The 13,197-nt window shown below is 40.5% G+C and overlaps 1 protein-coding gene across 1 annotated transcript in view; it reads right to left on the bottom strand.

The window, feature by feature from the left end:
* The window catches only part of LOC128736094 (uncharacterized), a 61,798-nt gene that overhangs the window by 30,697 nt on the left and 17,904 nt on the right, over window positions 1-13,197 (bottom strand). The window contains exons 3-4 of the mRNA XM_053830575.1: window positions 6,051-6,185; window positions 4,200-4,347 (exon numbers count right to left, since the gene is read on the bottom strand). Of these exons, the coding sequence (XP_053686550.1) occupies window positions 4,200-4,347; window positions 6,051-6,185 (283 nt within the window). The remainder of the gene's footprint in view (window positions 1-4,199; window positions 4,348-6,050; window positions 6,186-13,197) is intronic.

Here is a 13,197-nt window from a genome sequence, read left to right as displayed (position 1 = left end):
CGGTTTACAGCACACATACTGTCAGATCATAGAGTTTCGCAATTAGACTGGCAGCAAAAATATATGTCAGTTATCGACATTATCAACTGCTTCAAGTGTAAAGATATTTTCACTATCTGTTCTGCAGGTGCAGATGGGGCGGATTATACGATGAGTGCTTATGGATCAGAAGATGGCGGTTCAATTCCCGAAAGATGATGACATGCAATTTTAATTAGCTTCAAGTTATTCAAAATTTAAAACATAGCATACGACGCCATAGCAAAATAAATATGACGCGTTCTATTCTTTTTTAAATTTAAAAATAGATTATTTTTTGGCTGCATAAAGGTTGATAAGACGTTGATTAAGCAACTGAAAAAGCATTGCAAAACTATTTCTCGTTCTAAAAATAGAATTGACAGCGTTGCGCAAATTGGTTATTTAAAAACACGCAAAAGCCCCTATTAAGCTCCATTGCAGCTTTGAAAGCAGCTACCCAAGTAACAATTCCAGGCTGAATTTATTCAACCTGTGGCTGAACTATGGTTTAGTATTAGAAATAAAAAACTTTTTTCAGCTCTTAAACATCTAAGTCAAGCTTCCTAATAGCTGCTTTGAAGCTGTAATGTAGCTCAATAAAGGCTTTTGAGCGTTTTTAAATAACCAATTTGCGCAAAGCTGGAAACAAGGCGCACAGAGGCGATATAACGGCTTAACAAGTGTTTTTCCGCCTCGAATAAAATAGGTTGTATAAGTTCTCCAATTTCGGCTGAATAAGTATTGTACAGTTGTTTAGATAAATTTTATTCGATGCATATTCAGCTATGGCTGAATAATTATGGCTGCTAAAATGTTTATTCAGCGTATAAATGTTTCTTGGAAATGGAGTAAAAACTTTTTTGGTGACCGTCTTGGATTTGGTCGTCATTTTGGATTTTATCAGAAAATCGCCGTTTTCACCATGCGCCCCCCAACCGATTTTCATTTTAAGACCACCATACTGACCAGCTAACTCAGCATGATACAACAAACATTCATAAAACTAGGTGTGCAATTGTAATACTGGATGTTACCAAGATGCTAGAAGATCGCATTCTTGCGCAGCTAGGGAATTACTTCGAGAGGCACGGTATGAACAACTTCTTTAAAATGATCAACGAAATCAGGAACCGGACCGTGCCAACTCCTGTTATGTGCAACGACTATAGGAGGGGAACCTGAAAGATCGGAGGTGGTCAGGTGTTGGAAATAATATTTCGATGTACCGTTCAATGGTGAACAAAGTGAAGCTGTCAACAGAAACAGGATAATGATTGTGGACGAAGGACAGCAGTGGATCCACCAACTTTAGACAAGGTTAAAAAAGCAACTAAAGAGCTGCAAATGGCAAAACAGCTGAAAAGGGCAACATTCACGCCGAACTTTTGATAGTCGGGAGCGAATGGCTATGTTGTGCAATCCACCAGGGTATACTAAAGGTATGGTCTGAGGAGAAACTACCTACGAGCGGGTTGGAAGATATTACATGCCCTATTTACAAAAAAATGCCACCGAATATGCTTGCAGCAATTATCGGGGTATTACTCTCCTCGATTCTCTCTCGAAACCTGTTCCAAAGACTACGGCCGTTGGAGAAAACCTTTGTTGGCGAATACCAGTGCGGTTTTCAAAAGGGACGCTCCACGAAGGACCAAATGTTTATCTTGCGACAAATCCTCGATAGATTCCGAGAATTCAATTTGCAGACTTATCATTTGCCTCGATTTCAAGGCGGCGTACGATTCAGTTAAACGAAATGAGCTGTGACGGATAATGCTTGAACATGGTTTTCCAACAAAACTGATCAAGCTGATACGTGCTGCCCTTGATGGATCTAAATCAAGCGTCAGGAAAGCGGGTGAGACATCGGCCTCGTTTGTCGTGCTAGATGATTTGAAGCAAGGTGACGGGGTAACGAATTTGCTATTCAACATTGCATTGGAAAGTGCTATACGAATGGCAGGCGTGCGGAGAAGCGGTACCATCATCACGAAATCTCACATGCTCCTAGGGTTGGCGGATGACATCGATATCATCGGTATTTACCGTAGAGCTGTGGAGAAGGCATACACGCATCTTAAGGAGGAAGCTGCGTGGATAGGGATTGTCATAAACTCTGCCAAAACGAAGTATATGAAGGCTGGTGAAGAGCGTGGTAACCCTTGGGGTGTTGGAACTGCGGTAGTGATAGAAGATGATACTTTTGAAGTGGCCGAGGAATTTGTTTACCTTGGTACATTAGTGGCAAGTGACAACGATGTGAGCTATCAGGTGAAAAGGTAGATAGCGGCTATAAATAGGACCTTCTTCGGATTACGCCAGCTGATTTCCCGTAGACTGCAACTCCGTACGAAACTCACGCTGTATAAGATGGTAACTCTCTCGGTGGTATTCTACGGCCACGAAGCGTGGACGTTAAAAGAGAGCAACCGACGAGCTCTTGGCGTTTTGAGTGTAAGATCCTGCGATCAATTCTTGACGGCTTATTAGAAGATGGAGTGTGGCCCAGGTACCTAAACCACAAAGTATACCAAGATACGGGTATTGTGAAGCGAATAAAACACAGCAGGTTGTAGTGAGCTGGCCACGTAGCAAGGATGCCGAATGAAAGACCAGCGTAAATAATATTCAGCAGAGAACCCGACCGAGGCCGTCGACTTCGAGGCAGACCCCGTACCCGTTGGATGAGCGCTGTTGACGAGGATGTTGGAACAGCGGGTGTTAGGGGCGACTGGAGAGTGGCAACCGAGAAGCGTGAAGACAACTCCTAAATTTGGCCCAGATTAGATAAGCGGATTGACTCCGAAAAAGTATAGTAGGTAAGCTTGTGACCATGACATCAAATGACGCTAGTGCTCACATGTCTACTACAATATTGTATATTAAAATTGAATGCTTGACGTTTCGAAAAGCTGAATTCAGTGCTCAAAATAGCGAGGTGGAGCTTTATTCCAGCAGTAGCGAGGTGCAAATTCGCTTCAGCAGCTGAAAAAATGCATTTTTGTATAATTTTTAATTTATCATATTTCTTGTCAAAAGCACAGTAAATTGTATTTGTATTAATTCCACCTATGATTAAGTGATTCAAGATGATGTTCTTATCAAAGGATTCTGAAAATATGAAAAAAATACTTTCATGCCGTGTGCATCACACGCGGTAAGCTGGTATGCTATGCGTGATGCATAAATTCATGCAGTTTTTAGTTACTTAATTCAACACTCAACACGATGCGTTTAAAGTAAAATTACGACAAATCTAACAAAGATACATGTTTCACGCTAAAGAACAAATTGTAGAACGGCACCAGAGCTTAGAACTGGCAGATAAAGGCTGTCCACTTTATAACAATTTTTAAAGAGAAATTTGATAGAAACGCCTCGAGAAACACCTATTTCAAAGCTTTTTCCTGCTAAAAAATTGCTAAATTTCATAAAGTGTGAGGTTTAAAGGAAATTTTTGGCTCAAAATTGTTTGAGCTTTCGAATAAAAGTAGCAGCATTGAGCTAGCTAACAAACTTTTTGCTCTAGAGCTTATTTAAGGCAAACAGAATCGACTGCATGCAACCCGTGATCTGATCAAAACCAAATTAAAGAAAAAGCAGTCGGTTTTTTTTTTAACATCATTTGTTTAATTACATAAATGCAATATTTGAATGTTTCTAACTTTACCAGTGGTATCGCATGAGTGATTCATAGCCAGCTGCAGTGAGTTATTAATACCTTTTACTTATTTCGACACTGAGAGACAGATACGTACTCACTTAACCATAAATTCTAAAAAAACCTATGTGGTTGCTCTTTTTACTTTCATAGTTTCGTCTGCGCCAAGAACCTAGGAATACGGTAAGGATACTTCACGAAGGTAAAATAATAGCAAGTGAATGACGGCAGGAAAGTACTTGACCTGCCAGCCAGTGCCATAATGTGTGCTTGAGTGTGAAAGTTGAATGGTTGATGTGTACATAAATTTAATCTAAAATACAGATAGCGTCGTACACATGGCATATCCATGGTGGCAGCGTATTTTGATGAAATTGTAGGTCGGTGTTTTACCTCCCTCCCAACCACGTCAGCTGTATAGAACTCGAAGCTTGTTGCTTCGTATACATAGGTATTTATTGATATATTTTCTGCGATAAACGCAGCAAATGTATTTCACGCTGTTTGGCTTGCTTACCCGAGTGCCCTGGAGAAGTGAACCAGCGCTGCGGTCAACGCCTTTCGATCCGTAACCTGCTCGACTGCCGGTGAAGTCCTGAATACCCCCAAATGCTGCTCCCAGCGGGCTGCTTGTGACCCCACCGATGCCGGGCCGTTAGAAGTGCCTGCAATCAAAAGTAATAATGAGGCTATGAGTGTTGAATCCGACATGTGCTTTGGCATCAGAACTACAACTCATCAGCACGAAATGATACGATGTGATATATCGATAAATTACATTGGTACAATTGAACATGGATCGAAAATTTCATTATAATCACCAAATCCTAGAAAGTCATTAATAAATGCTCATAAATGCTTTTTCGAAGAATAATCAATCAATGTTTATCTATTAACCCCCTACTCTTCGATATTTCAAGTCAAAACGACACATACATTACACTGAAATGGGTGAGGTAACTGATAATTGCTTTTCGATTTCAAATCAATTCGAATAATTGTCGTTCTTCGAAACTTCTTGGAACGCAACACAATGAATCGATACTGTAAAATAAAATTGCTAGCACGAGTGAAGCAGTGGATAAACTTTCCATGATTATCGCGATTGTCTCCCGGCAGTCAAATAGCCGTAATGAATATCAAGTTGTCATTAAGTCCTGTTTCGTTTCGTTGTTATTGCCAGGGAGGTTGACGAAAGGAAAACTTAAGTTGTAATACGAAAAAGTCATTTCATTTGGCAGTTTTCAATTCTACCGAAGGTCTAACAAAAAGTAACCAAAGTTATTATGGCGTGTTTTGGAAAGAATATCAGTATGCTGAAAGGAATCCTTTAGCAACTTTAGTAGGTGTTAATTTAGAGACTCCAACTGCTGATCGGATGAACAGAAACCCTAACTCGATTAAATAGTAATTGCCAAAGTCAAATTGGCAGAAAATTCGTCTTAACTAATCTTGGCAATAAATCATTTTGTCATCCGCTTTTCGTTTCCACACAATTTACTTTTAAATGTTTGCAGAGCACTTCCCGGATCGCATTGGACATGGGCCAATTTTCGATTCTAAAGTTTCGGCTGCTCGAACATTGAAAAGTTTACAAGTTACAACCTTTAAGTGAGTCATTAATGGTCGTAATGCTTGTATTGTCACTAACAGCTGTAATCTCGTTCAATCTTACAAACGTTGAGCTCAGCATTTTTAAAGGCGACGAAAGCTAGCTCACTCGATGATGCTTGGGAGGGACAATGTCGTCCGTTTGTTTGTAGGTACATTCGCGTCGTAAAGTTACAAAACGTACAAATATAATGCCAAGTGCCACAAACTGTGTCGCTGAATGACTGTGCTCCGGAAGCTGGCTGGAGTTTCATAGACATCGCACCATCGCTCAAACCCCCTGAAACCACTTTTAGAATCCGTTGTTTGCGGCACATTTCGTATCAGAAAAAAGGCTGGCAGGGATTCGCTTTTTGCACAACATTCACAGCCGGCTGTCAATCTTCCTGTGTGCTTGTGTTCGTACTTGAAACGGAAGTACATACTTTTCACCATTTAACTTTGAAGCCAGCGAAGAGCCGCTAAAAGGGGAGATTTTGGAGTGTTTTCTGTTACTCAGATTGTACTTGAAAAGTAGCATTTAGTGTTTCAAGGACACTCTCCTGCAATCTTAGATTGGTTAATTGAATTTGAGGTATCCAGAAGCGAATCTGGCATGAAGTTCTAACAAACTCAAACTGAAAAATAGCATACAGTTGTTTAAATTTTTCATTTCAAACTCCTTTGGTATCAGCATCTGATTCGAAACGAAAGCAGCTTGAATTTCCTAATATGTAAAATAACAGAATTCTATCAGCAAAAAAAATCGGATGCTTACTCGTAGACCGCCGGGACATATTGCTGCGACTGGCATTCCGTGCTGTGCCACTCAGTTTGAAACGGGCCGGCACTACTTTGGCTGCCGAATCTCGTGCTTCGAACGTCATCACACACGATGCCACCACGATGAAGCCTGAAACGGAACGGAACGAAATAAAATATGAATTGTGGTATAAATCTTTCCACAGATATATCGAAGAGTTATACAGGGTATGAAATAACAAATCCGATTGAGTTTGAAATCACAGCCATTTATCATCTAGCCACAAAATTTCTTTGCGAGTTGCTATGTTCGTTCTCATCGGTTCAGCATAAAAGCATTAAAATAGTACTGCGAAAAATAAAAGAATTATAATTTAATTAAACTTATTGTGCAATCATTCCACTTAGCATCAGAATGGTTGCTGGGCGCTTGAAGATGAAGATGGAGATCAAATTGAACATTACAAAGACGCCAAAACACTTGTAGAGTGAGAATGCTGATGCACATTAAGTATTGTACGGACCATAGTTCCAGAACTGGTAACAATAATTTTATCAAAGTTTTCAATTTTAATTCAATATCCCAAGTAGCACACTTTTGTCATTTCTGGTTGCAACAACTTATTTTTGACTGAAATTAGACATTAATCGGTTACCACAATTAGTTTATAACAACTGTGCTACTAGGGATGTTTCGTTGACTAATACTATTTTAAGTTAATACGTACATGAAGACGCCTTTCATTTCATTTCATTTCATTTATTTCCAGTAGTGTAAGGTACAACCTTTTTTTAATTACTACCTCCGGCTCGTCACAGTCATTGTAGTATTATTGTCAGTTTCTTATAAAATAATTTTACTACCTAATCTGACTACGGTTCTACGGTACGGTTATAACACCTCGAATGAACAGGGAATTAGCGTAATTTGTAGTGCTGTTTGAAGGGATCACCAGGTTTTGCAAACAACGGCGGTTCGACTCTATCAATCTTCGATGCAGTATTGCCGGAATTTGCGTGGTTATTAGTTTTCTCAAGAACAAGCAGGATCGGTATGCGTAGAACACTTGCAGAGAACATCCCAACAGATTTTTTTGCAGGTGGCTCACATTGTCGTATCTGGTCAATCCATAGATGAAGCGTACACTGCAATTTAATGCAACTCGAAGACGTTCAAACAAATTTGCACTAAGGCGAACATAGAAGATATCCCCAAATAAAAAGTGCGGCAGGATTAGTGCTTTAAACAGTTTCAGCTTAGTGTCGACCGTTGCAGTAGAAATACAGGAGTATAGCGTTCGTAGACCAGCGTAAATCTTCCCGCACTGTTGGGATATCAAACCGTCCCACTGTAGATCGCTCTGGAATACGTGTTGCCTCCTTATCGACTACCTTAACCTTCTAGGTGTTCGGTTGGAATCAATTTTACTATCACTTTTAATGTAAATCCGTACTTCTAGGTTTTCTTCTAGGTGTTCGGTTGGAATCAATTTTATTATCACTCTTAATGGACCCTAATCTTTAATGCATTTAAGCCTAACATAACACGAAGAACTTAACTCCTAAAACCTTCATTTTCAACACGACTTTTCTGAACCCCTAACGGAGCACGGAATTCTCTCTAAACCTACATTTTTACCACTAAAACTGTCCGTAAAACGGAACGAACGAACAACTCCCCTCCTCGCGGCGTCGCCGCTGGTATTTATATCAGCTTTTAATTGTTCGTAGTAAGAAGTACTAGAACAGCTGCTGAGAAAAAAAGAAAAAGAGAGTAGAGCGGAACTTTACTTTAGTTCTATGAGAGGTTCAGGTGGCGCGCGAAACCTCTCACACATGTACTAAGCTAACTCACATCGCACGTTCGACGTGCAATGTTTGTTTTGTTCCATGTGCGAACGTTTGCGCTTGCCCCTGAAACGGTCAGAGAAATAAACTTTAAACCGCACCGAAAGGTAAAACTTTCGCTGTCGCGGAAGCTTCGGTCAATGTTAACCGTCAATGCTAGCGTTTGTCAATGTTACCCGTACGGGCAGGCTTCTGGGCACTGACGCTGCATACGTACCCTAGATTGTACGCACTGTCTGACCACTGAACGTTTTGACCGTCTATCACGATGCACGACACCGGAGGTACCAATCCAATTGCACGCCGTCGTCGGCTTGTTATGAACAGCGCTTTACTTTTGCTGGATTTATTGCAAGCCCGCTCTGCCGTGACCATTCTGAAATTCGTTCAAGATCCGCATTCATCATCCTAGTTATTTCCGATGTGCAAGGACCATGACGCCCGATATATAGTTGAACGTCATCAGCATACATCTGGATGGAACAAAATTTGAGGATTGTTGGAAGATCGTTTATGTTGCAGCAGAACAGCAACGGTCCGAGAACTGAGCCTTGCGGAACACCAGCTGTAGATTCAGCACAGCTGGAGCAGCGACCACCACAGTACACAGTTTGTTTTCTGCCTTGTAGATATGCATACAGCATGCTAACAGCGCAGACGAAAAGTTGAACTGAGCTTCAAGTTTTGCAAGCAGCTTCCGGTGTGGAATTATATCGAAAGCCTTCGAAAAGTCGAGCAGTAGAAGAACACCAACACCTTTTTTATCGATTATCGCTCCTAAATCATCATGTACACGTAGTATAGCAGTTTTAATGTTTTGACCTTTACGAAAACCAGCTTGGTAGTCAGTTAGTAGATTGTTGCTTTCGATGTAATGTGCCATTTGTTGCTTGAGAAGCTTCTCAAAAGACTTGGAGAGCGCGCATAATATGCTAATCGGACGTAGATTCGTAAGATCGTTCAGACGAGGTTTCTTTTTCAATGGCAGTACCTTTGCATGCTTCCAACATTCCGAGAAAGTAGACGACCCGATGAATGCGTTGAACAAGTGAGTTACACGTTCAATTACCAATGGTAAGATTATCTTAATAAACTTGATAGGTAGCCCGTCCAGACCTACTGCGTTCGACTTAACGTCCCAAATGGCATTTATGACCTCCCAACTCTACTGGTCGAAAAGCAAACTCGTACTCGTACATTATAGATCTTGGGGGATTCCCTTCTAGGGTGCCACTCGTAGTACAGTTGGACAAGAAAACTTCATTTACCTCATCGGGATCGAAGTCGTGGTGCTGCGCCTCTTTATCCTTGCCTACCCCTGTTCGCTTCACTCGTTGCCACAAGGCTTTTGACGATACTCTACTATCCAGGTACTGCTCCAAAAACTGTTTTTTGGCTCGTGCAACGTGTGTATTTGCACGGTTTCGTAACTCCTTATACCGTTGTCGTTTATAGCTTTTCAATTCGGGAGGAGCCCTTAACCAGTCTTTATACGCTAAGTCACGTTCAAGTAAAGACCGTCGGACACTATAGGTAAACCATTCGTTGGATTTTCGACGATTAGTACTGGCACGGAGAGGTATACACAGATCGTGGACTGCCCTAATATGACCATTAAAGAACTCAATTGATTCATTTGGATTATCAATATTTTTACGAAATTCGAAATTTTTACGAAATGAAATATCATTTTGTAGGGTTTGCAGATCGAAATTCAATTCAGAGATATCTCTATCTCGAGATAGGACAACCATTCTGGACTAATGGCACGCGCATGTTCTACAAGAACGATAATCAATCTCGTCAAAGATACACCCCGCAGCATGATATGTGTAGGGACGCTGTAGGGACGAGGAGGAAAGCGTGAGAACAGGCGCGGAACAGAAGTTTGCCTGGGAAACCCACAAACGATACTTACGTTGCGGCTTACGATTTTGAAGAGATCCGGCGAGAAATCTGAACGGCTGAAGACGAGTAGAGCCACTAGCAACGGCATTTCATAGGGTAATTTCCAGGATTTGGCAATGGATGGAAGATGTGGTTTGTCCCATCTGCAAAAAGAGTAATCAGCACGACTGCTGTAATACCCGCAGCATTAGGCATCATCTGAAGGGTTATATGGTTGGTGAACGGATGGAGAATGGGTAACATAGACCCAATAGGGGTCCTTAGCCTCTTATTCAGCAACTCCTATCCCTACCTTCTCATGGTACCAGCCGGAATACGAGCAATCTTGGCGAAAATCGGTAGCCAACCCCTTTGAAAATTAAGATCGTATACCGACAAGGAAGGAGTCACTCATGTGAACGGTAAGTGTTGCAACGAGGAATAGCCTTGCCAGCCTTAAGCGTCTGTTTCCATGCCAGGGGCGGCTCTTGGTGGCTTGACGATTCCTCAAGCAAGTGCGTACTCCAGGCTAAGAGCGGCTCATGACAGCGTCTGATCCAGAGTGGGCTACTGAACCAAAAAATTTGTTGTCTCGGTGCTACACCCAATATAAAAGCCCCATCACGAGACTCGGTAGCGTGACCCTAGTAAATAAGCACCTACCTAAAACCACCTTACTACAAAATATCAAGCAAATTCGACTCGGAACATTCAGTATGGACAAAGTTGACAGTCTTCGCAGCCGATTATTAGAGTACAGGACAATTACGGAGCTAGTGCAACGTTCCTACTGACTTTAGCAACACCGCCCAGCCGAGGTTCGAGCATACGACGACTGGTATGTTAGACCAGCTTCGTATCTCGACGCTAACTGGCCGGATGAACCATGGCGGCAAGGTCCAATTTTACCAAAGCAGTGGACCAACGAGCTGGGAACGGGTTTAGTAGTGACAGGCAGATACTGGATCGCGTGGTGGACTGGAAGGCGACCGACGAACAGCGTTGCCAGACATTGCTGACGAACAATCCATAGTTATCCGTAGTTTATTACCGAAGAAAGGGTTACACTTTCATTTTAAAATCAATTTGATTTTCAGGTTTTAATCAAATTTTAGTTGAAATTATTCATCGTATGATTATTCATCATACGCCTTTCATTTATGTTTTTCCATTTTTGCGTTGTTAGTAGTTCCTTTCAAGGGGTTTTACCGTTCTTGTCGTCTTTTGACGTAGGACTACGTTTTTGTTTTTCTATACTGGGACTGGGTAGCACTTTGTGAAAACGAAAATGGAAGTGTAACGTTTGAATGAAAGATTTCAAATGGTAATAACTACTAAACTACTGAACGACCCTGAACAATTTATATGTCGTTGGATAGATAAAATGACCAGCAATTCTATAGAGGGGATTAGAGAATAATTTTAAGGAGGACGTAAGAGGGGGGGCTCCTGTACAAATGAAACAAAAATTTCCTCAAAACTCGAGAACTAATCATGCAACGGGAACCAAATTTGGCATGTGGGGGTTTAGAAAGAAGGATTTTTTTCTATGGTGCACTGAGACTCCTTCCCCTTCTAAGAGGGGGGGCTTCCATACAAATGAAATACAAATTTTTTCAAAGCTCGAGAACTAATCAAGGAAATGGAACCAAATTTGGCATGTGTGGGTTTTTGGAAGCATGAATTTATTTTATGATGGTTTGAAACCCCTCACCGCTGTGGTAGGAGGATAAGGACTATCATACAAATAAAACAGCAATTTTTTCGTATGTGCCATATTTTCTGCTATGTAACAAGCGGTGAGCTGTGAAAGTAAACTAGTAAAACCTTCTCGGAGCAAGAGACAGTAAATCGACGCCGCTAACGTACGTGCCTGTTGCCATTCATGTCAAAAGAGAAGTACATTCGAATGGCACGTCATATTTGCGAGAAACGTGCTTTGGTTTTAATGTTATTTGTAACCAATGGTCCTTTTAAAGGCCACAAGCGAGTTAAAGTAAGATTATTGAAACATGTCATGCGTAGCTTGACAATAATCGGTGGGCTGGTCATTCATTACTATTACAACCTTTATGATGTATACAAGTGATTTTTAAAAGAAATCTCTGTCTCAATGGTTGCAGTCGTTGTACTTATGAATCCCCGTCCACGTATTTTCAAAGCCGCCATTGCATTCAATGTAAAATTGAATCTGCACATTTCGCCCTTTTCTTTTAAAAATCACTTAGACAAAGATTCTTATAAACATACATTAGTATTAGCATTGGCATATGAGGTTGCGCATATAGTTTATGGCTATATAAACGCATTATATACCTGGCTACGTCCGAAAAACCGCAGGGGAATAATTCTTATAAACATACATGTGCTAGAAATGCAGTTTACATTAATCTTTGATTTAATGATCTAATATAGTCCTACGTCACCCTATCGTACAACCCTTAGGGCTGTATACCTTGAAGTTTTTTAGTATTGTTTTCGCACCTTCATTTTGGCATTGCGATTTTGTCGATTTTTTTTTTGTTTTTTTGTCATTTTTTCATCATTTTTTGTTGTCGTTTTGTCGTTTTGTTTCTCTTTTCATCACCTTTTTTCGTCGTTCTGTTTTTCAAGACAACCAAAACTACTACAAAGGAGGATCTTTAAGACTGTCGCAGTGGCATATACAAAAAATGAAAAAAGTTGTAAAAACCAAAGTTGCAAAAACCGTTTTGTCGTTTTTTCGCCATCTATCTTATATTTGTGATATTTATTTGCATATTTTATCGCCTTTTTGGTGCTTTTGGTGATTTGTCGTTAGTATTTGGTGGTATTTTGCGGCTTTTGCCATTTTTGTTGTCTTTTTTGTCACTGTTTTGGCGTTTTATCGTCGTCTTCACTGTATTTTCGTGTTATTTCCTTTGCCTGTTAGTTTTTTACACTTTTAAACATTTTTTGTGTTTGTTGTTTTCTCTGCCGTTTTGGCATCTTTTCGTCATCTTATTGTTGTCTTTTCAAAACCGTTTTGCCATCTCTTAACGCACGTACCATGCCAGCCTTCTGTTATCCACGATTACAGACTTGTTACACCACAGGTGACTAAATGATTTGCAACTGATAACGCCTGTGAGTGAGTGTTAAGGTTGATATAGCCAAGGAGAAAAGATGAAAAAGATATTGTATGGCCAGTGGATCGTAGACATGATTGAATTCGTGGAATTAACATTTTTTAGTTATTAAAATAGTTTCTTGTGACCGATAAAACACAATTACACTTGTTGACTGCTGACGCTTTATTCAGGAGATAAGTAGTTTTACTACTTGTTTGTACTGCATAAGATGATTAGCCAGTTTATATTTCCATAGCTTAGTGCAACGCGAATTTGTTGAGAAACCATCTTTTGGCTTAAAGGATTATCAATTTAAAGGATTACCAATTAAAACGGTAA

This window comes from Sabethes cyaneus, chromosome 2 (assembly GCF_943734655.1).
Source record: "Sabethes cyaneus chromosome 2, idSabCyanKW18_F2, whole genome shotgun sequence".
In the NCBI taxonomy this organism is placed as follows: Eukaryota; Metazoa; Arthropoda; class Insecta; order Diptera; family Culicidae; genus Sabethes; species Sabethes cyaneus.
Note: the sequence above shows the minus strand (reverse complement) of the source record. Positions and strands in the feature narration are given on the sequence as shown.